Source organism: Babesia microti, chromosome IV (genome assembly GCF_000691945.2).
Source record: "Babesia microti strain RI chromosome IV, complete genome".
In the NCBI taxonomy this organism is placed as follows: Eukaryota; Apicomplexa; class Aconoidasida; order Piroplasmida; family Babesiidae; genus Babesia; species Babesia microti.
The window spans coordinates 203,029-225,792 of NC_034969.1; the positions used below are offsets into that span (position 1 = coordinate 203,029).

The 22,764-nt window shown below is 35.1% G+C and overlaps 11 protein-coding genes across 11 annotated transcripts; 4 read left to right on the plus strand and 7 right to left on the minus strand.

Moving 5' to 3' along the window:
• Nucleotides 1-356: 356 nt before the first annotated feature.
• BmR1_04g05355 (hypothetical protein) lies at nt 357-1,088 on the minus strand (the record flags this gene model as incomplete). Its single annotated transcript, XM_012794223.1, has 3 exons — nt 357-469; nt 883-966; nt 1,067-1,088. The coding sequence occupies 3 exons, from the start codon at nt 1,086-1,088 to the stop codon at nt 357-359; spliced, it is 219 nt and encodes a 72-aa protein (XP_012649677.1).
• BmR1_04g05360 (Ras-related protein Rab-7A) lies at nt 1,057-1,827 on the plus strand (the record flags this gene model as incomplete). The annotated part of the gene is made up of 7 exons (XM_021482378.1): nt 1,057-1,103; nt 1,124-1,191; nt 1,212-1,417; nt 1,439-1,513; nt 1,536-1,600; nt 1,622-1,705; nt 1,728-1,827. 7 exons carry the CDS (start codon nt 1,057-1,059, stop codon nt 1,825-1,827), a joined length of 645 nt encoding a protein of 214 aa, XP_021337166.1.
• Nucleotides 1,975-2,598, plus strand: BmR1_04g05365 (Rer1 family; the record flags this gene model as incomplete). Its single annotated transcript, XM_012794225.1, has 1 exon — nt 1,975-2,598. One exon carries the CDS (start codon nt 1,975-1,977, stop codon nt 2,596-2,598), a length of 624 nt encoding a protein of 207 aa, XP_012649679.1.
• Nucleotides 3,331-7,251, minus strand: BmR1_04g05370 (hypothetical protein; the record flags this gene model as incomplete). Its single annotated transcript, XM_012794226.1, has 1 exon — nt 3,331-7,251. One exon carries the CDS (start codon nt 7,249-7,251, stop codon nt 3,331-3,333), a length of 3,921 nt encoding a protein of 1,306 aa, XP_012649680.1.
• On the plus strand, nt 8,359-10,122 carry BmR1_04g05375 (hypothetical protein; the record flags this gene model as incomplete). Its single annotated transcript, XM_012794227.1, has 1 exon — nt 8,359-10,122. The coding sequence occupies one exon, from the start codon at nt 8,359-8,361 to the stop codon at nt 10,120-10,122; it is 1,764 nt and encodes a 587-aa protein (XP_012649681.1).
• On the minus strand, nt 10,447-12,963 carry BmR1_04g05380 (Cullin family; the record flags this gene model as incomplete). The annotated part of the gene is made up of 14 exons (XM_021482379.1): nt 10,447-10,689; nt 10,710-10,796; nt 10,819-10,907; nt 10,929-11,049; nt 11,070-11,395; nt 11,416-11,506; nt 11,528-11,695; nt 11,718-11,861; nt 11,909-12,133; nt 12,154-12,264; nt 12,307-12,540; nt 12,563-12,745; nt 12,766-12,893; nt 12,915-12,963. The coding sequence occupies 14 exons, from the start codon at nt 12,961-12,963 to the stop codon at nt 10,447-10,449; spliced, it is 2,199 nt and encodes a 732-aa protein (XP_021337634.1).
• Nucleotides 13,131-13,521, minus strand: BmR1_04g05385 (hypothetical protein; the record flags this gene model as incomplete). Its single annotated transcript, XM_021482381.1, has 3 exons — nt 13,131-13,306; nt 13,328-13,432; nt 13,455-13,521. 3 exons carry the CDS (start codon nt 13,519-13,521, stop codon nt 13,131-13,133), a joined length of 348 nt encoding a protein of 115 aa, XP_021337635.1.
• Nucleotides 13,678-15,630, plus strand: BmR1_04g05390 (hypothetical protein; the record flags this gene model as incomplete). The annotated part of the gene is made up of 1 exon (XM_012794230.1): nt 13,678-15,630. One exon carries the CDS (start codon nt 13,678-13,680, stop codon nt 15,628-15,630), a length of 1,953 nt encoding a protein of 650 aa, XP_012649684.1.
• BmR1_04g05395 (enoyl reductase) lies at nt 16,070-17,098 on the minus strand (the record flags this gene model as incomplete). The annotated part of the gene is made up of 6 exons (XM_012794231.1): nt 16,070-16,103; nt 16,126-16,336; nt 16,357-16,523; nt 16,544-16,796; nt 16,817-16,939; nt 16,996-17,098. 6 exons carry the CDS (start codon nt 17,096-17,098, stop codon nt 16,070-16,072), a joined length of 891 nt encoding a protein of 296 aa, XP_012649685.1.
• On the minus strand, nt 17,708-18,057 carry BmR1_04g05396 (conserved Plasmodium protein, unknown function; the record flags this gene model as incomplete). Its single annotated transcript, XM_021482382.1, has 3 exons — nt 17,708-17,804; nt 17,826-17,873; nt 17,939-18,057. The coding sequence occupies 3 exons, from the start codon at nt 18,055-18,057 to the stop codon at nt 17,708-17,710; spliced, it is 264 nt and encodes an 87-aa protein (XP_021337636.1).
• On the minus strand, nt 18,207-22,644 carry BmR1_04g05400 (AAA domain; the record flags this gene model as incomplete). Its single annotated transcript, XM_021482383.1, has 13 exons — nt 18,207-18,342; nt 18,366-18,698; nt 18,722-19,000; nt 19,482-19,590; nt 19,612-19,908; nt 19,932-20,039; nt 20,060-20,554; nt 20,575-21,226; nt 21,248-21,391; nt 21,414-21,500; nt 21,521-21,879; nt 21,902-21,989; nt 22,012-22,644. The coding sequence occupies 13 exons, from the start codon at nt 22,642-22,644 to the stop codon at nt 18,207-18,209; spliced, it is 3,720 nt and encodes a 1,239-aa protein (XP_021337637.1).

Below are 22,764 nucleotides of genomic sequence, written 5' to 3' on the forward strand. Positions count from 1 at the left end.
ATCAGAATATTTAATTTGAATAAACATATAACAAATATTCACACAGCAAAAATACATCAGGATGTTCAGTTGAAATATGTATTATAACCAACCAATAGTATTAATATCATTGATATAGATATTGTATGAAGATAAAAAATGTAAAATTGAGATGGTACCTATAATAATAGTCAAATTATTTCTTATTATATATAAATAACACTGAGTCACCTAACTGAATATTTATGATAGTACTGCATTATATATATATATATACTATGTATGATGTTACAGTAGATGATTAGATGTTAGTTAAAATAGAATTTATTGCATGACTAAGCAAATTTTTACAACTGTTTAATTATTTGATATGTTATCTATAATGCTAGTTTACTAGATAAATCACAACACACACATGTAGACGATACATATGTATTTCGATCATCTATTATAATGTATGGTATCAGGTTTAATATTTGCATTAAACACACTAAAACCGACACACAACGTACAATTTAGATACTACACGGAAATACTTTATTGGTTATACATAAATTGTGAATTAGACAATACTTATTAGGACAACGTTAGTTGTAAAATTCAATTTTTAAAAAGGTTTGATGGAATGAACATAAACTGTGCCAAATAAACCAGAAGAATTTCAAAATAAGCACAGATAACACAATAGAATCCCTAACCACTATAAGAATCAATATTTATATATGCAATGGAGTAAATAAATAAGAACAAATGACAGTTTAACGTGAAAATGAGATAAGAAATTAAAATGAATACTTCAATTTACCTCCAATAGTACATTTAATTTAGTGAATTTAACCAAGCATATGGTTAATTTGTTAAATTCACATTGGTTTCTCCATATATACAACCATACATTTTAACATCTAATTTTTTTTTGTAAATAATTAAATAAAAAATATAGCACACATATGTAAATCAACACTATTTTTGTGTAAAACAAATTAACTAAGTTAATTTGTTAAATTGTATCTAGCGGTTCAGCTCAGGGAATACCCACGCTTGTACACTCATATTCTTGTGTCTCCAGTGTGTAAGATGAGCCAACGTGCAATGCTGAAAACTGTCATTCTTGGAGATAGTGGGTGTGTTATAACCAATTTAGTGTTGGAAAAACATCTCTCATGAATCAATATGTCAACAAGAAGTTTTCGAACCAATACAGGGCCACTAGTAGGAATAAGGTCATTCAGTCGGAGCGGATTTTTTAAGTAAAGAGACTGTTGTTGATAACAAACAAATAACTCTCCAGATTTGGGATACTGCTGGACAAGAGCGCTTCCAGAGTCTTGGGGTAGCCTTCTATCGCGGAGCTGATAGTTGTATTCTAGTCTACGATACCACCTCACTCAAGTCATTCGAAAATATTGACAATTGGAAGAAAGAATTTCTTGAACAAGTGTTTATTTTATTTATCTAGGCCGAACCTAAAGATCCGGATACTTTCCCTTTCGTGCTACTAGGGAACAAGGCAGATGACACGGTCAATAGGAAGGCATAACAGTTTTTTTATGTAGGTTCCATTACAAAGTGCCATAAATTGGTGCAAAGTTAACGGAGAAATTACACATTTTGAGACTAGGTGAGTTTAAGTGTAATTTAGCGCCAAAAATTCTACAAATGTCCAGGAAGCCTTTGAAAATGTTACAAGACGTGCGTTGCAACGTGATAACGCTGATGATGAAATGTAGTGACGACAATTCACATAGATATATCCCAGACACATTGTCACTGACCCATGATTATGTACCTAGAGGGGGGAGGGGTTGCCCATCTGGCGCACATGCGGCGAATGTATGTTTAAACTAGTTTCCAATTGACATATATTTATTTTTTGTGCCAAACACGCGCATTTTAATACAGTATCTTAGTTATAGTCAATATATTATATATACTATCACATAAATGTAGGGCAACACTTTGTTGTCATATGATAGTTTGAGTTGGTTTTTAACCATGGGCGGGATGTTTTTTGGTTTGGAGAACAATCCACAAGTAAGAGTGTTGCTGGATAAAACTCCTTACTACATCAAGACTAGATGGTTATACTTCGCTTTCATCTTATTCATCTTTTGGTTCAGGGTAATAAAAAATGCCAGCCACTTCGTTATCGTATATATGCACTCTGTATTCATACTGTCACTCCTCCTCCAGTTTTTAACACCATTAAACTTCGAGGAGTTATGTGAACGACATTCATCGACGAAAAGCGGTTTAATTTTACCAGTTACTTATGAAGATGTAACGGAGTTTGAGGCAAATAGTAACAATTTTGAATTGCCCACATCGGGTAACAATTCTAATTCTGGGAATGACGAATTTAAGCCGTTTCTGCGCAAAATGAATGAGTTCCACTTTTGGCTATACGGGACGCACGCCACACATCTCGCCATATTCACTACTTTCTTTAGTGCTTTTGATTTGCCAGTATTTTGGCCATTGTTAGTATTATATTTTGTATGTTTGTTCATATCAACCATGAAGAACCAGATATCTAACATGATTAAATATAAATATATCCCAATAACACTGTCAAAGCAGTCTTACAGCAACGATAGGTCCAGGACTATGAGGATATAATTACAAGATTATTTGCCACTGATGGCCAATTAAATTCATTTATACCAGAATGTTTGGAGTGTAAAAACAGTTACAATATATTTGTTATTACAATTTTGATATTAACAAAACAATTCAATTGTCTCATCACTTACGACTTGGTCACCAGTTTTAGTTCATTGATTACACAAACATAGATAGATAATTGATATTTTGGAACAAAATTCAAGATTTATCTTGAAATCACATGTAAATACCCAATTATATATGTAAATTACTTGTACAATTTGATTAGACAATTGTGTTAATTTTGTAAACAGGGTAACATGCAAAATTCTATCCTATTCATTATTAATATGTTCTAGAAAATCATTTTGTTATTTAAATAGATCAATTCCAGCTTGATGAATCGAATCGCCTAATTCACCAATAATAAAATCCGTAACAATTGACGACCTATTTATAAACCATTACATTGCTAAACGGCAACTGAAAAATTGTAACATTAAAACTAAATATTACCAAGAATTTTTACTAAATGTTTAACAACAATATGCGATTGTTATAAATTGTCAATAATAACTATACATAACCTCCATTTAGATGTTCAAATTAGTGTGCCTCATTGTTAATTATTTATTTTTCTAAAATTAGTGATAATGGTTACGCAAATAAATAGCGATCAATGTTTACACAACGTTGAGTGATTAATTTTCAGTGTCTTCACAATATTGAATTCTAAAACTAGTGCAATTAAGTAATATTAAAGGCATTTTTAACCCTTTTGACTAACTCTGAAAACTCCTTCTCGAACACAACGTCGGTGCAAATTTTTTCCAGCGAAAAAGAAGAATAGTCAACCCTGGCTGCTTTTTGTGACGTCTCATAAACATTGATGAATTTATTGACGTTTAGATTGTCTAATATGCAACACTGGAATATTATTGCACCCAGAATATAGGTTTTGGCTTTGTCCATAAGTACATTGCACTCGTTTAAAAGTGATATGTCTTTGTCAAATCTACTAGCAAATTCACCCTTCAAGGCAATGTATTCTTGATTAACATCTTGGTTCGATCTAGTCAACAAGTTTGACCCAAAGAGATCATCTGATGGATATTTTGACACATATTTCATGAGTTTCGATCGATGTGTACGAATATCAGTGGCGATAAGATTTTGCCAGTCATGAGCAAAATCATCAAGAATTTGAATGGCCAATGCATCGCAAATAGCTTCCTTGAATGTATCTCTCGAATTACACACTATGGATATTTTTAACAACTCGGACAACGAATCTATTTGGTCGTACAATTTCTTATAATTCGGTTGCAATGAAAAATAGTCCTTTAACATAAGAAGGAGCTTGTGTTTGGCGTTCTGAGTGTCCTGTGTCTCTCCTTCCCCTGCCATTTTATAAGAAAGTTGTGAAAATTGCTTAATTGAGCTGGGGAAAAGTTTGAGGAACCAAATATCTTCGAACAATTCGCTGACGAAGAGCAATAACCCCTCTACAATGGGAGAAATGGCATTTGTAGATATTTTTGCAGTCCTAAAATAGGTTGTTGAGCCGAAGTATAGCATTTTAGGCCAGGGATAGATCTTATCTTCCATAGTGAATACCGACCAGTTGTATTGCTTTGAATAAATACCCAAAGAATTGCACATTAATGATAATCTTACATCGTTTATGTATTCTGGAAAGATAAGGTTTGAACAATAATGCTTCAAATTGGCATTTGACGATTTAATTGCATTGTAGTTCACTAACAATTTCCATATTATACTAAAAAATACTTGAGGACTATACATCCATGAAAAGAGGTAAAATAAAAACCCTACACATTGCATCTCGCTGATTTTCAATTGATCCGAAGCGTCCTTGTTTAAATACTTTTTATTGGCCGCTATGTCCAAAATATCTACCTCTTTGTTGGATACCTTCAAATCCATCAAGTTAGAAAATTTTGGTACTTTTGACGTGTTTTGTGAACTCTCCAACCACTTTGGAAAGTAATTTAGCGCTTTCTTATCATATGCTTCTAAAGCCGCAATTGGATTGTTAATAGCATCCTCCATTAAAGAGTATAGCGACTGTCGCTGAATACTGTAAACATGGTATGTGGTAATAATAATTAGCGTACCAAGCGCATCATTTCCAAAGCTTCCGTTCATGAACATGGACACCAATTTCTCATCAGCACCCAAATAAAGGTAAAATTGATCGTACCATTCTACCTGTTTAACCGTGTTACGCGTGCTGCATCCTGAAATGTTGTTCAAAGAATTCCAAATTGTACGGGGTAACCCTTGATCATCGCTTGAAACTTCCGAGTAAGTATGCTTATCTCCCACAGCAATGGTAATTTTGTACATATTACTAGACCTAGTGCTAGTAGAAGAGGCCTTATTACTGCCAAAAGATCCGGAAATAATAGGTCCCGCTGTAAGTGGATTTACATTGTGAGTGTTAGAGTCTATTCTAGTAACATCCCTAATGTCATGACCAATAGCACCAAAAGTTGCACTTGAACTTGTAGGTTGAAATAGGGTCTTTGATCCTAATTTTCTGCCAACAGGATTTTGAACGCCCACTTGTACCATCGCATATTCGTTATCATATATACGAAAAGTTTTGTGGATATTGTGGTACATATTGAACATATCTGCTAGATGATTATCAGCGTTTTCGGAGGTAAAACCCTCGGGCGAAAAGTGAGGTGGCAATAAACGGTATCCCTTGACCACAAGGGTAGGATTCGTCTTGGCAGAGCTTGGATTACCTGTCTCATTCGTCACTCTAACTAGGGAACCATCACTGGCAGTTGTATATCCACCGCTAAAGCCTATATAAATTCTCGTCCCAAATTCATCACTTAGAACAGCCACGACGTTTTCGCAGTTGACAACCAACTCATCTACCTTAGACCCAACTGATATGCTGTAGTATTTTTTGAGATCCTTGCTAAAATAACTTGTATTCCCCACATATCTGCGATAGTTCATGCGAGACAAATAGTATTGTATTTGATCGCCCCGTATCATATAACTTTGAACCACACCATTATTTTCATCATCAATAGAACTAGAAAATGTATAGACAATTATGTCGCCATTTAGAAATAGCACCACTAGAATGTTTTTGGTTTTGTCTACGAAGCCATCAATGATCGTAGAGTTAGAACGCACTGAACGACTAAAATACCAAGGATTTAAAACCTTCAGACCGTAGTTAATTGGAACACTCATGCAAGGATCAACTGCACCACAATTGCACACGGTCTTAACAATATGATTTTTCAGATTGGCAATCACTTCAGGAGTTATGGCCTCCCACAGTACAGGAGGGTAGTATAACACAGAATTCTTTATGGATATATCCAATCTGTCATTTAAACAGCTATGATTTAAGGGCTTAACCGCTCTATGCTCCCCCAGTGTCACATTAATCTCCACCGGATTGACGGTGTACTTAATAACATCCCCCCGCATATTAAGAAGTGAATTTGCATATTGAGTGATTGTACACAAAGAGCTCCAAAGAACTTTCAATGGCTTTAGAAAGGCGAATGACATTGAACTATAGCCAGGTGACCTGTACTGGTAGACGAATTCATAAACACTGTTCGACCCGTCCAAAATAAAAATCCTTCCTGTTGTCTCGTGACACATGATCTTAGATACATATACACCATAATTGCGCTGGCGAATTATTATATGCATGCGAGATATGTACTTTTGGTTCATCATGCCTTTAGTGTTACCTAGAGAATCTGGCATAGTCGCAATTCTGAATTCATCTGTTGTGGCGATAAATAAAGCTGGGCCATTATATGTAGAAGATTTGAATTTACTGTTGATGAAGTATGGCTGCAAATGTAAATCCTTCAGCACTACATAACTTATAGATTGCAATGGAGAACTTAATTGAAACATGGAAACTTGGTTTGTAGAGCTAAGCAGTGACAAAATGTACAGTATGTGTATCTGCCGATGCGATATCATTCGATACTTGCATGCCAAAGATAATTCCTTAACAATGATAATCTTCTCACTATCTGAGTGTTGTAAAATAGTAGGATCTGCCTGGTTCGAGCCAAACACTGATTTGGTATTTTTTACTCGACCAATGCGTATGGATTCGTGTATGGGATGGCCAGAGTGGATTGGGCATAAGATCTTGATGGGCCCAGTTACTTGGTTTATCATATCTTCAGAATACTTATAATTAATTCCTTGTAAAGGACAGCTACAGGCAGCATTTTTTAGCTTGTATATGTGATCATTTCTTATGGCCAGGGGTGTGAAGTTTGACTTTTCCCACTCTCCCAAAAGAGTCTGCATGGGTACAAGTTGTCGTTTAGCTCGGGGATTCTCCATTGAATGGTTCATCTGCCCTTGTTTTTCATTTGTATACTTGTATTTGAGGGGTATATTAGGGTTGTAGATGGTATGATTTACAATGTCTACAGCAGTCATTGCGTCAAGCATTTGTTTATTTATCTCAGAAAAATTTTTCGACCGAAATCTCTCCTGATTGAAATCACAGGTGTCCAATTCCCTAACTTTTATACCCTCTGATTCTGAGTTTGCCAACATTCTACGCTTCACGCCAATAAGTTCGTGATCCTTCAAATAATCTACATTCGGGTTTAACGAATTTTGCATCATCATATCCACTATTATTATAGTAACGGTTAATTTACCAATTAATTGGCGAACCAGCTGATTAGGTTTGCACAACCTAATCACTAGCCTATAGACAAAAGGAGTGAACCTAGTAGATGTAGGGTAACCATATATGTTTGTATCTATGTTTGAGATCGATTTTTTTACCAACTAATAAATAAACTCATATATTTCTTTGTTACAAAATACAATACCTTGTATTATATAGTAAACAAATATGTTAATTCATCCACTACACGTGTTACTGTGTGATGATTTACATAATGTGCAAATTGTCCTAGCTGAATTTAACTAGTAAAAACTTAATATAATTTATTGTTATACGCACAAAATGTCGAATAGAAATCAAGTACTCATACCATAGTGTTGTGACATATATGGTTAATGATATCCATAGTATTTGTTATTAGGATAATTAATTTTTACTTTTAATTGTAAACATAAACAAGATGTAATATGCGCAGATCAATGAGCTGTGTTTAAAATACGATAATGAATGAATTTGTTGAAATAGCATAATCATATGAATATCGTGGGATAAATTGTCACTATCTCACACAGCAATGAAAAAAATGTCACATAATGTTAATTAATATATAATATTAAGTATAATTATTCAATAATCATTAAATGATGGGTAACATGAGTGGAATCTAATGTAGTAAGATTTGTGGCCCTAACACCCCTACCTCTATATAACACCACCTCATTCCTAAAGCATGCCAAATAATTATAAAGGGGAATCGATTTTTTTTATCGTGTGCTTTGTTTAAGTATAAAATTGTGTGTTTTAGACATGGAATAACATTGCACCCATTGCACCCATCCCATGAAACAACCAGCTATCACAACATATTATATAATTGCCGAAGCAATTATATAATCATAACAAACAAACAACCTAAATATATGTACCATATAATCGCTAATCTTCATTCTCATATAACGCAATCATTATCATATTTGCATTAAATTTACACACACATTAAACCACGCAACGAAATCGACCGCGCAATCACACATCTTCCACAGCACACAAACAAGACCTAATTTATCCATAGCCAGTATAACATTACTAAAAACACCCTAGAAATGGTAAATAATGTTGCCAATGAAACTATTGAGCACTGCCAACTAAATGGTTCAGAAGAATACAATCGTAGGTTCGCATGTCTCAAAGAACTATCATATCTATTTTCCGGAACGTATTCTAATTTGAGTACATCTAATGAAGGAATGTATGGTGAAATCAAGTCCAATTGCTTATACGAAATCTGCCAGGAGATGATCAAATATGGCATGGATGAGTCCTCCGTCATCCTTGATCTGGGGAGTGGAAGAGGTGTTCCAAATGTATTTTTATCTACAATAAGCGGCGCCTTCTCTTCCATTGGTATAGAGAAATGCTCAACCGCTTACATGATCTCCCTACAGACTGTTATGAATTTGCTTAATCGCGATTTGGAGAAATATGCCACCAAGAAATGTGATATATTTGACATCTCTCATTCTGATAGGAGAAACAACCCGCCTGGAAGAGATATAAGTCATCGTCTGAATCGAATGAAAGAAATGACGCCACCAAACAAAATTAATTATTGCATGGAAAATTGTGATGATGGTGATACATCTAGTGAAAGGTGGAGTTTAGTCCACTGTTTTAATCGCAATGACACCGATTATGACTGCAGGAGTTCAGTAGAAGGATCACAAGATATCAAATATGAAGTTGACGTAAAAAAAGGAGATATGAAATATGAATCAAAAGATTTGAGAATAGTATTAAATATCAATGATATGAAGAGGAATGATAAAGTTAATCGCAGTAAGAGATCATCTGAAAAGAGATCTTTTAGAAGGGATTCGGATGATGAACCCTACTTGAAATATCGAGAGGCCGATATGAACCATAATGACGACGAATGTCAATACTCATCCACCCGCCTAATCGATTCATACGAAAATTCACTAAACAACGTATTTTCTGGAAGCTTTGTATCCCCCGACAGGCACATATGCTATAAATCCGGAAGCAATGATTCTGATTTGGCCCTTTCTAACACTGAAAACATTATTTCCAACGAGACACAAACTCCCAAACCAAAAAGGATGTCCACATCAAATGAACTTGAAAAGGTTACATCAAGTTATGGCGTGGGATTTGTCAACGAGGACATTTCAGCCTTTGACAATTTTGACGGAGTAACCCATTTTTACAGTTTTGACGCTGCAATGGAAGGGGCACTGATTAATAATATAGTATATCAGTTTCAAAACACAAAAACAGCTTGGGTGTACTGTTCTTTCCATGGCGATTTGATCAGTAAATACGAGTTGAAGAATTGTTTCATATCTGCAAAGATCCCCTGTCGCATGTACGTAAGCAATGAACACCGCAATTGCTATGTTTACGTCAAAAATAATTGGCAAATAATTAAACAATATTCACTGGAATTCTTGTCAAAACACTTTTATCCATTCCAAAATAGGGACGGAAAGGGTTGTTTCAATTTCAAAGATATAGTATACAATGGCACATTCAGTGTTAATGACTGGGATGAGCCTAGCACAGCATTAGACATAATCAAGCTTACAAAGTGTTCAATAAATGTCCAATATGAGTGGTATCGTTCAAAATTGGATAGAATCCTCTCCACTAGGATCACCAGGTCTAAATCAGATAGAATTTGGAATACATACAAACGCAATGACTTATCGGCAGAAAGGGATGAACTTCTTGAGAGCTTGGCCAAAACTCCCAGCAGAGTTGAGCAGTCAAGGTACAGGAAAGAGCTGGTAAGACATATCAATAGGCATTATTCTGGTTCAAAGTCATTTCCAGTTCCGACTAAATAATAACCTTACGCATTATCTGTTTGTTCAGAGTATTGCGGAACCATTAAATTCGTATAATATGAATTACGAAGATACAATATTTACTACAAAACATTTCTTCATTAGATCAAGGAATTTGAGATAATATTTAAGTTATAAGATAAGGATCGTTTTTTCGTTTTCCTGCTCTAAAACTTTTATTACTGGCTAATTATTATTTAAATCACTCAAAAGTGTTTAACGCACAGTTTACAATTATCTTTTGTCAAAATATGTAAGCATAATATAAATATACCAATTATATATTAGATAAAAGTTATGGCGTGGCTATTTTCACTCGTACCACTATGGTATATAAACATAGACATTTGAGTTTGACTCTAATTTTATAAATTTCCTCTCGACTAGCCCATCTAGTTGCTTCCTTACCACCTCAGCACTGGTGTCTATTTCCATATTATCCAGCACAAATTTGTATATATCTTCAAATCGGCAACTTGTGTTTGCCTTTATGCATTTTACCAACAAATAATCTATTCTGCAGGCCGTATCCCTATCTAATACTACAGAGTCGTCATTTATAATATTCTTCATGTAAAAAAACTTACGATGGCATAGTTGACCTTTATCGCCTCTGGTTTATACACTTCGACAGTTTCATATACCGAGTAATAATCCTGATTTAGTACGAATCCCTGCTTTAATTTGTATGTTTACCTCTTTTGTGGAGAATATTAACGGAGGGACCATTGTAACTAAATTTTCAACATGGATTTTTGCTAACGATTCCAAATTACTAGTAAAGCCTAAATAAAAATTGTTAGTACTGAAAGACCAACTTTTCAACAGTTCCGCTATTAGATCTTCAAGCAAAACTGTTTTTTTGGTGTTAAACATTAAAAGTAGTGTGGATTGTACCAGCGATAATTGGAACGTAATTTCCTTCTTCTGAATGAATTGGTTATTACCATAAAGGTTGAGGATAGGTGGATTATATAATATTCTGGAAGGTAATATAATTTTCGTTTTTTAAACTTGTCCTGGTAGAAATGTGTAAATGCTTGTTCATACTCAATAACTGGTGAATTGTGGAAATTATCAACTGACTGGTCAAAAGACAATTGCAGTGTATCACAAACTTTGTTTTTAAACCACACCAAATGTGATATGACTAGTGTTTCATGAGTTAAATATTTTTGATTGGTTAACTTAATAAATTCCTGGTTCAGCCGTTCAGACTGGTTGAAATCTCTGAGTAGCATCATTATTTGATGGGTGAAACTCAATCCAAATTCTACATAATAAGCAATATACCAGATCTAAGCTTGTTTACTAGTGTCTTATAATTGTCGTTCAAATTATGAATGTAAATCAATTTGTTGCCAATGACATGCCTAAGCAGTTTCTATATAAAAAACTAACTTACTTCAAAATCATCCCTACACTTTATATACTTAAGTAAATCAATAGAAAATACAAATTCTTCAGAGGTGAAAAATTGATGGAATGTCAATAAGTGATCAAAAAATAATGACAGCCCGCACAATACAATTCTTAGCGCATTTATATTTCCCAAAATGTTCTTCCATACTTTCTGAATTAGAAGTTTTAAATACCTTTAGCTTATCTTCAAACTGATAATCAGAAGTAAAACCATAATTCTTCAATCCCACCATAAATACATTGAAAGACATCAATCGGTTAATCAATGTATGGTCAATGCCACTTGTCTCATATAGTATCAAGTCTAGACCAATTTTCTATGTAAATCAACTTGATTTAGGACAAAACTGTGAATTGTACCTACCACCAACGATTGAACCAGTATTTTTATATAGAAATTCTCGCACTTGACTCTGCTGAACATTGTCTTGACAAAGTGTAAAAGGTTATAATTTTTTGTGGTGAGTATTTCATTAATGTTTCCTTGATTTATCAAACGTTCGCGTTTGTCAGCAATTAACACGCAAAAAACACCATCCAGAATTGTGTTAACATCTTTCTTATCTAAAAAGTTTCTCAACAATTTATACTGGGTCAGATTATAATTACTTCATTGCAATATCTTGTGTGAACATAGTGGATATATTGGCTAAAATCCATTTCTTGAATCCAAATTGTACCAAAATTCGAATAATATTCTACTGTATGCCTGTACAAATTCTTTTTGAATTCACCAAAAGTCTAATTAAAAATATTTCTTACCCCTGAAAACTCTAAAAACTTGATTAAATGCACAACTCTTTCACAGCTGTGAATATTATCTGCTCTACAGATATTCAGTTGAATCAGTATTATTTCCTCAATTTTTGGATATATCTCAGCATAGTTCTTCTTCCTTTCCTTACACAATTTAACGATGTTTTCAGTTAGTGGCTGCTTCCGCGATTGCTTACTTAACCATATATCCAAGTATACTAGTTTTTGCAATATACATTTCTGGAATTATTGATTCGCCTACCAGGGGCATAAAAAAATTGTACCATACGTCATTAAGTGCCAGTGATAAATCGCCAGTGCCACTTTCTGTGGAGATAATCTGCTTTGTTTTACTAAAGGCATAATCCAGCTGGTCAGCAATAGCTTGCAAAATTGACTCAAAAGGCAGATTCCCATTATCTTCCCCAATACACCCATCTACAACCTAAATCACATAACGTTTACTTCAGCCAAATTGAACAGTTTATGCACGAAATTAGTAGTTATGTTAAACAACTGAGTACATTCATCCCTTATGAATGTCTTTAGGGATTCCACGTTGGCAGGTGTTTCTACAGCAATAATACCATTATCTACATATGTACAACTTTTACCCTTATACGCTATTTTGGGCACATCATTCGTTACCACTCGTATATTCATACCAGTTGCTGCGTAAGCCTAGAGTTGCATGTGGGTTAATGATACACCGCCTGGATATAATCTGGCTGATGAAAATCATTCATAGTGTCAAAAACTACATATATTAATTAAAAATCACGTTAAATATTAGTTAGTAAAATTACTAAAGACTATTTTAACACATTTAATCATTTGTTTTGCAAATAAGGGGTGTCGTCATAAACTGACAACAACGGAAATATCTTTCGCATATTATCAATGGCACTGATGCACTTAGCTTGTATCCTTGGATTTACATACTTGGATTCCAGCACGTGTTTTGAAGTTAGTAAATTGTGAGATCCCATCCTGCCCTTAGAATCTCCTATATGTGTCACAGTTAGACTTACTATATTTAATATGTGTTGGATACACTGTACATACATGGCGTTGACTGCATCTTCCCTAATAGTAAATCGTTCATCTTTGAAGAGATTCATTATCTTTTCAACTATATGACACGCAGTGCTTACTATCGTGATGCATATATATGAAGTCAATAGGAATACCCGCAGGTATAGCATCCTTTTTATAATCCATAAATCATTAAATTTACAATATTTAAAATGCTATCGAATAATACGCGCCCATGCTCATATACCTCATACTGTAGACACCATAACATCACTACCCACTTCCTATTAGATTCAGTACAAATCGGCGTGTATGTGTAATATGTAATAAAAATTGTGAATTATGGCTTACATGAAGCAGGAACAGTTGCCTACCGTATCTACGAACAAGATTGGATTTGGCTACTCTGCAATTGCAGTCTCAGAAGGGGGATGCACAATTGCAGTGTACAAAGATAGACATGTCTACCTCTTCCCGACTTGTTCACCTACAATCGCATCATGTACCATAAATATACCAGAAAAAAAACAACAGTTAAACTACAATAACCAAGTTTCAATTTGCAAAAACTATACTCAATGCCCTACAGTGAATGAAATTGAGCCGATACAATCCAACAGTGGAACAGAGGAATCGCACGGTAAAATATCCATTTCTAATAGTTTATTGGTAAACCATATAAAATTTATATTCTCGGGCCAGCTTCTATTCGTTGCTGGACCCAATATTCTATGTATATTTAGTCTGGAACAAGTCGAGTGCCGGTGCCTACTCAATATAGACCTTTTTCAAGTATATAATAAGTCTGCAAGGTGCTGCCATGATAATTTGGTTGAAAAATCATTGGATACCCTGGTATCAATTGATGTGGTATGTTACCGGAATTCAGTAAATACGAATAATGGCACTTACCAGCTTGTAGATATTATCGCATCTTATCAACCCCAAAAACCAGTATTTATGCGGGTTTATTTTGACGAAACCAGCTATTTTATTGATTGCCAAAGGAGCCATACTTTCAATAATTACTTATTTAATTTACATAAACAATTGTCGTGTAAATTTACTCGCATTAACATTAACGAATTTGACGAAGAGGACCCAATATATAACATTTTTTACGATAAAAATGATCCTAATACATTCGAAATTGGTCATGTTTGCACCCAAGGTTACACTTTCCCGGTTGCAGTGGTTCTAACCCATCAAAGCAAAAAATCAAGATTAATTCACCAGGCTATGTCCTTAAGCTCGCTGCCTATGAGTGAATTTAAAAAGATAGATCAATACCAGAATTATTTGAATGATTTCGAACTTGAATATGCCGCTGAACTTGCTCTTGCTATTGGCCCCAAACTTTTATGTATAATAACTATTACTTACCAATGTCAAGGCGTATTTCTCACCCAGGACTGTGATAATTGCTGGTATAAATGCACCAATCCACCAAATTGCAGATGTGTTAATGTGGAATTTGTAACAATGCCTTGGAAAAATCATTTACCAAAACAAATATATTCCCACCCCAAAATTGACATGTTTGCAGTGTTATTTCCCAATCGTTTCCTCATTTTGACAAATCAACACTATGAAAAATCATACAACACAGCCAATTCTGATTTGGATAATTGTGAAGATATATCGGATTTCATTCCATTGTTGGGGAAATGTTGGTTCATAAAATACAATTTCATAGAACCGATTGTAAAACAACGCTGCTTCTTTGGTGCCTTTTCCGGCGAACCACTTAATAACTATTTCATCTGTAACTGGAAGACCACATTCTCTTACCAAATTGCACTATATGATAACACAGCAAATACAGGGATATCTGCTAAGCTATTAGTGCTAAATACATCGAAATATAAGGGGCTGTCACAATTTGTATGGGTACCAAACTATCGCATAATTGTAGGAATAGGTGGATTTAGCGGAGAATTAATTTATATATCGCCAAGAAAATCAATTAATTGGGCGCAGATGATCCCGGATTTCTTGCCCATATCTCAAAATATAGAGTACGTTGAGCGTGAAGATGATTTTGACCAATATTTAGAAGTTAGGTCCAATGATTACCAATATAAGGTTAAAGAGCTTTGGATTTTGCCCTGGGAACCAGTGTCCCACAAGTTAGGCATTAGCAACTTCAAGTTTTACAATATACAACACATTTTATCTGACGGTGTTTATGATGAATGTGAAGAGATTGTGATTGATGATAAGGAATTGTCTGCTGAGCATTTTACTGATAATTATCTTAAAATTTCAATTGATGAATTTAAGTCAATTATATAAAACGCTTGAAAGATCGATTTACAATAAAATAGGCATGCTAACTATACATTCGTATGTAGCTTAATTAGAAACTTTTTAATTTTTGAAATTGACATGCAAATTTCCGATTATCCATTATATTCTCTTGCCATCTATTACTTATAATTAATTTCAATAATATATAAATACACAAATTGACTGCATGTACGTATTTGCTGAAACTTTATTTATCAACTTACTAATACCAACATATAAGATTACACAATCATTGATCCTTATGATTACTTGCCATTGAAAATTTGGTAATATGTGATAAATTTAGTGCTAATAATACAACAATTAAAATGTAACTCAATAATAAAGACTGGCGAAAGTTATTTTCCAAAAATTGTCAAAACTATTTGTACTAAATCACAAAACTCCAGTTTTCACTCTTGAATGGAAACGTGCGTCACATAGCTCACAATATGAAGGGGAATATGGCTTTTCTGGATCTAAATAAAACGGTGTGCCTACTTTGGATAACTAGGAAATTGCTTAAAGTATGTTTCGTGCTTTTTTAATGCCCATTTAGACATGATAAATGCTGCAAGAATGGTAAAGGCATAAGCACTAATCGTTTGTACGAGCATAGAAAAGGTGATCCAACAGCAAATCTCCCATAAATAATGGGCACAAGAAACGTATTGATACCCCCATCCATTAGGTATATTTCTCTCCTTAGTGCCTATGTTATAAATTGCATACCAGGCGTCCTCAAATCCCTTAGCGTGAGATGGGTCATTAGATTTAAAAATTCAAATGTTATAAAAAGTCCTACTATTATTGTCTGGCAGAATTTGTTGGAAGTTATGGGATTGGGGGAGTAATATGGGTGAAATATATAGTAACCAATTCCTACGCCACAAAATAGCCTAGGTCACGGCAGTACTACCAGTAGTGAACACAGTTTGTGATGAGATTGGTCAAAGGCATGGTGGACCTAGAAAAGCGATGGATGAAGAGCGATTCTATTTCCCTCTTCAAAAAATGCAATATCAGCATGAAAAAAGCAGTAACTTGCGTCGGTGATTTTGGTACTGAAGTGGTAGGATAGAATATCGATGGGAAAAAGTACAAGCATGGAAAGATTAACAGGGGTCCCATGTACTCGAGACAAAAAACCATCCTCCATGAGACTTGGACGCCTTCATCACAGCTAGCATACCTAAGTCTTTAAAAAATAGCGTCGAATCGTCCTTTACGCCCAATGAAGACAATGGCTTATCTTCAAGCAAAGTGCCATTTGCAGAGTTCAGAGTCCATTTCTGACGCTCGGGATAATAATGATCTAATTTAACTATGCTAAATATTTGCAAATAGTATATATATATTGAATGACCTTACATTTGGAGTAAAATATCTTCCTTAGAGTATCCCCAGTTGCATCGTCTGGAAGATCTAACCTATCAATAAATACACCGTTGTGACAGCGAAGTATGACCTTCATTTTAGCTATTTTCTGGCCAATTAAAGACTACCATGGTATCACTTGGCATGGAATATACTAAAAGTAGTCCCCACACTCACAACTCCATCACTTGCAAATCTACGGTTACAACCACGTTTTAAAGAAGTCCATAAATTACAAGTAAATTTATTCACAATCAATTTTTGGAAAAATTTTAAAAATACATTAAAAAACCAACTGAATGAATCATTATCTATGCTAAAATATATTAGTAATCTTTAGTAATCTTTAGTAGTCCATACATTACACTTGCATTTTTTTGTTTGCAAAATTATTAAATATAAATCAAATTAGTTATTGTATCATTTATTAACATTTCCTTTTAGTAATAATTTAGTACTATTCACATGTTTTATTGTTTGGTAGCGTTCTTAAATATATTAGCCGATATATTACTACTTTAATTTATGAAAAAATTAAAAACATCCCCTGGATTCATGTCTATCATGTTTAATTTATCGTTAACACCAATATTATCTGGCAATCATTTGAACAATGTATATTCTAGATATATATAATTATTAGGTCGAAGTATCGGTAGAACTGGCAGTCATTGGTTTTAAAAGATACTTAAATTGAATCTAGTGGCTATGCCTCATCGTGAATTTTATTTGTATTGGTCCCATGATCTTTCCTGATAGGAGCGATCATGGGATACATCTGCGACATATACATTGTGATCCACCTGCATAACTTGTTAACATACAACAACCAGGTACTAAACATTGCCATTCCCACCAATAATAGTGTCAAACTATATTAATTTGTTATGGTAAAAAATTGTAAAGTTGAAAAGTCAGTTATAGCTAATTTACATACCTAACAAACTTAGCTCGTTCCCCTCTATTGATCTTTGTGATAAATATGGCAACGACAATTATAAAAGTCACAATTCCTATTATTATAAAGTACAAAGTGCCAATTAGTATCGTGCCCATATCGCAGAGCGATACTATATATAAGCTACCCTACACACCTATTATCAGTTGCACTCCAATAATCATATATACATATGATCATAAGTACTACAACTTTAAATTAATTTGATAATATTTACCGCAAATGTCACAAAATAATTAAACTTTTTTCAGCAATCTGAATTGATGGAGAGCAGGAGCTGCTCACTTGGAAATTGTAAATGTTCCTTCAAGTCTGAAATTCTTATAATTGAATTTCTATCGCTCAAGAACTGTAGCCATGCCTTCCAATTAGTAGTCTCATTCCTACGTAAATACTATGAGCTTACATCAATGTAAACCTATCACCCACAACAACAATTCCCCTCCTAGCCCTAGTGAGCATTACATTCATCCTCCTCGAGTCTTTAAGGAATCCAACGGTACCATCCGAATTAGATCGAACGGCTGAGAAGATGATCAAATCCTTCTCTTTGCCTTGAAATCCATCAACCGAATCGATTTCAAGGCCATTACATACGTCACTAGGAAACGTTGAATTTATTTTAGTTTTGAGGTGATATTTTTGGCTGTCATACGGAGTTAATATACCAATTTGCCTACTGGTAATTTCGCCAGCAGATATGAAACTACTCAACAACGCCACAACCACGTTTGTTTCACTGTATAATTTATGGAGACTTACATAATATTATATTTCGATTGACCCTGTGGCCTCTCGTAATTTGATCCAGCGCAGCCAATAGACACGTCCACAAAGCATACATTGAAATTTTCGCATGGCCACTTGAAACCCTTAAGTGGAGTGTAAGCGAATACGTTTTCCCCATCCGTCAGACGGTGTTCGTAGAAATGTTGATTCGGAAATTGCGATATCGACGGATGCATCCTCCTTTGAACGTTAAGTAAGTGTACACAAGAGGGGGCAAATATAGCCAGTCTTTCTAACAGTGATATAGAAAGTCTAAGTTAGTCATTTATGCAATGATTTAATTGATTGGGTGTTATTGTACTTTTATTTAACATTCATTCATGGCCTGCTTGATATATATTAACCATATATAATAATACAGGTCGATTCCTTAACAATGTGTGCTGAATTGATAGATATGTATAATATAATTTCCTCTATGAAATCATTGTATATTGCATAGAATTTTGTACATATTTACATTCATTTATACCCTTGTGTTTTGAGTATACAGATACAGCAGGGGTAATGTTTTGACTTTTCTTGAAAAAATTATTGTATTATGGGGAAATTTACAATGGAATGGACTGGATTGAATTTACATTTAAATATTATACCAGTGTAATATTTTTTATAATAAAAAAGAGGGAAATGAAACGAGACACATATGTTATCGTTTGCTATGTTCGCGTTTATGGTCATTTAAAGCGTTTTTTAATTCGCCTATCTCACGAGAAAAATGTAATGCACTTACCCCTTGAATAATGCATCTTGGGATAATATCGTGGGTCTCAGTTGCTTATGATCTCCAATAAGCACAAGCTGGTTGCAGGAATGGGTTAGTGGTATGATATTCGAGCATTCTATATCAAGGGTCAATTTACCTATTGACTGGGCGCACTCGTCAATTATGACCTTAGTAAAAACTTCAGATGAGACGATTTCATTCCCACAACCAACACATGTCGCTATGACAATTCTTGCCCTTTTAACAGCCTCAGAAATCATTTGAGTCTTCAGTGTCATCGCCTCTTTGTATCTTCCACTGTCTCTCAAAGTTGTGTATTCATTGTACCTTTTCATACCTTGTATCGCCCTCTCTTGCAATTCTGGCTCAGAGCCCTGGCCAATTCTGATTGCAGAGATATCCCTATCTGTCAAGCCTTGCAACAAATTATCGGCTAAATAATAAGCTATGTGATACCTGCTATGTTTGAGTCAGCCACTGCCAAAATTTTATCATAGCTGTAGATTTTAGACCAGCAGTGTATGATTGAACAGGCAAGATGTGTCTTACCCGTGCCTGGAGGGCCTACTTAAACACTAGCTTACCTTGTATGAGGGTGAGCTCATTTTCAATGGCCGATTTGCAAGCAAGCGATTGGGCCGGAGTCAAATTCATAGTCTTGACTAGGTTGTCATGGGCCCCGCTGTTGCGATTTATAATGACCGAATTATACGCACCAAATGGTGTATATGAATTTATAATCAAGTTTTGAAGGAATGAAGAATAACGATGGTATAGTGGCGATTTGAAATTAAGCGATCTATTGAACGTGAAGCTGCGCAAGGCTTCTACCATCCTCTTGTTAGGTATTGAGCTACCCAAGTCGACCAACCTACAGTTAATTGTATCCAAGCCAAAATTGCTTGAGTTGGTAATAGAGTCAAATAAAACCCGCAGATTGATAGTGTACTTATAGTTTTCAGTCTTTACTGCTGTAACCAATCCGAGCATAAAGTAGCTATTAGTATCAGATGGATTGGCTGAATCATGTGATACTGCAATTATGTTATCTTCTTTGTAGGCAAGTTTATCTTTGTAATCTACATAACAATTGTCTTACCAGTGGGAAGGGTATAATCGCCAGAGATAATTACAACAGTGGGCTGTATTGACACGACTTTTCCATACAGCACGTCGTTTCGTTGCATTGACTTGTTCACAAGTCCATCACGCAATCCTGCGTTGTACTCCAGGGCTAGCAAAATGCGATGCTTTTTGAAATAAAAAGCTGCCTCTTTAGATATAAAAAACGTGCCATCCAGAGGTATTTCTATCAAACGTTTTAGTATATGCAATCCCAAATCGCAATGCCTGGCATCTACTAGGTATTGAATAGTATCTATTATATCTTGCCATAGGTCCGGTCTGATAAATTTGGTGAAATTATGTTTTTTGGGGTTAATTCCGGCGATTGCAGTAGAATCATTTGCAGTAGTATTTTCATTGGAAATACTGTTAACCTCGGGATATAGAAGACAGTCAGTATATTCATTACTTTCAACTGACCCAAAGGCAGTGGTAGTATTACTGGTATCATCTATAGCTTGGTCTGCACCACAAGCTTTAAGTATTGAGTTGATCAATTGGTCAAATTCTTGTTGGTTAAATTTGTAAATCCCATGCTTAAACACGTCAAGAAGGAAGAAAAGCCACAATGAAGTGCTGCTGTTGCAAAGTAAATCAGCGCATTTAAGAATTAGAACATCTGGACTCTGAGTTTAGGTTTAGCCTACCTTTGCAATACAATCTCTAACTTCACTAGCCATTCTTAGATCATCTGGTGTTAATGGCTCAATAATTCCAATATGTGATAGCATTTTGAGCCCAGCATCAGCACGTGCCTCTGCCTTTGAACTACCCCAACCGAATATTGTCTTCTACATAAAACCAATGCCTTACTTGTTGGTGTTGGTTGTTGAAGTCTATCCAGTTCCATTCCAAGGTACAACTAAACCTGCCCGAATCAGTTGTCACATCTTCTGTTTGCTATATTAGTAATCAAATACCTTGATCTGCCACTTTGCAACGATAGCGCTTTTGATATAGTTAATGTTACCCACGTCATACTTGCTCATGCTGGCGCCCATTGGTATGTTGTTGTTCGTGATAGAACCGTCATCAGTTTTTAATTTTTTTGCACTATTCATGATGATAGGTTCAGGCGCAGGTTTCGGCAATGCACTTTTAACATATATGTAAAGACGTTGTAGTGCATCAATCTCCGCCTCAATTTGGCCCATGCCGTAGCCCATTACCGTGTATGCCTGCGGTGGTTGGTTATGGGACTGGGTCCAATAATTTTGAGTTTGTGTCCCGATGCCTGTTTGGGAAGAACCATAGTCAAGGGCGTGGCAATGCACTCCATCTATTTAACTCGTTTGTGTTACCTTTGTAAAATTTGCGGTTATTTAACACATTAATACGGTAACTTGCCAGAAATCCTTTTACCATCCATTTAGTAATTTCATAACATTCCTAAATCACTAAATTTAATTACATTAAGTGATGGTGGCCCTAATTGACATATCAAATTCCGAACTGCATCCCTTCTCGCTCCTTTCTTGGTGTTAGATGTCCCAGTAGTCGTGTAATTTTGGCATTGCCCTGTCAATAACAAGTGGCATGTGAAAACGCCATTAGTTTGAGTGTAACTAGATGACTCCTTGACTTTCAAGTGCCTAAGGCGTATCTCAAAGAAATTTAGTACATTATCGTCGTTAAGGACCTGCTGGTTGAATTGCGGGTGTTGGCCTACAACAACTTGTCCATAACCTACTGTATTAACGCAAGCAGGCGTAGCAGCAGTTGCTGCAGTGCTAACGTTAGATGCTGTATTTGTTGTTGAATAATTTGATGCATAATTGACCGCATAGTTAGACGTGTGGTTAAGTGATGGAAGGGCAGTTTGACTAGATACATTTGGGATTTGTATAGTAGGATGAAGAGATCCACTGGCAAAATTGCGTAAGTACTGCAAATCGGCCTGGAAGTCCGATTCGCAAGGCCTTTTCATACTTACGATATTAGTAACCGCACTGTTTACAATTTTATGTGAAACTGTGACTGGTATTTTATACCTAAATTCATTAGTTATATAAAATTTCAATCTTTTTGATACATTCGATGGCATATGTATGATACGTCATGCTCACTAGTCGCAAATAGTGGGTAGCCATCCCCGGCCACAGGGTTATATAACCCCAAGCAGCGCGTCTACCTATCAACAGATTGACTATATTTGATGGTTATG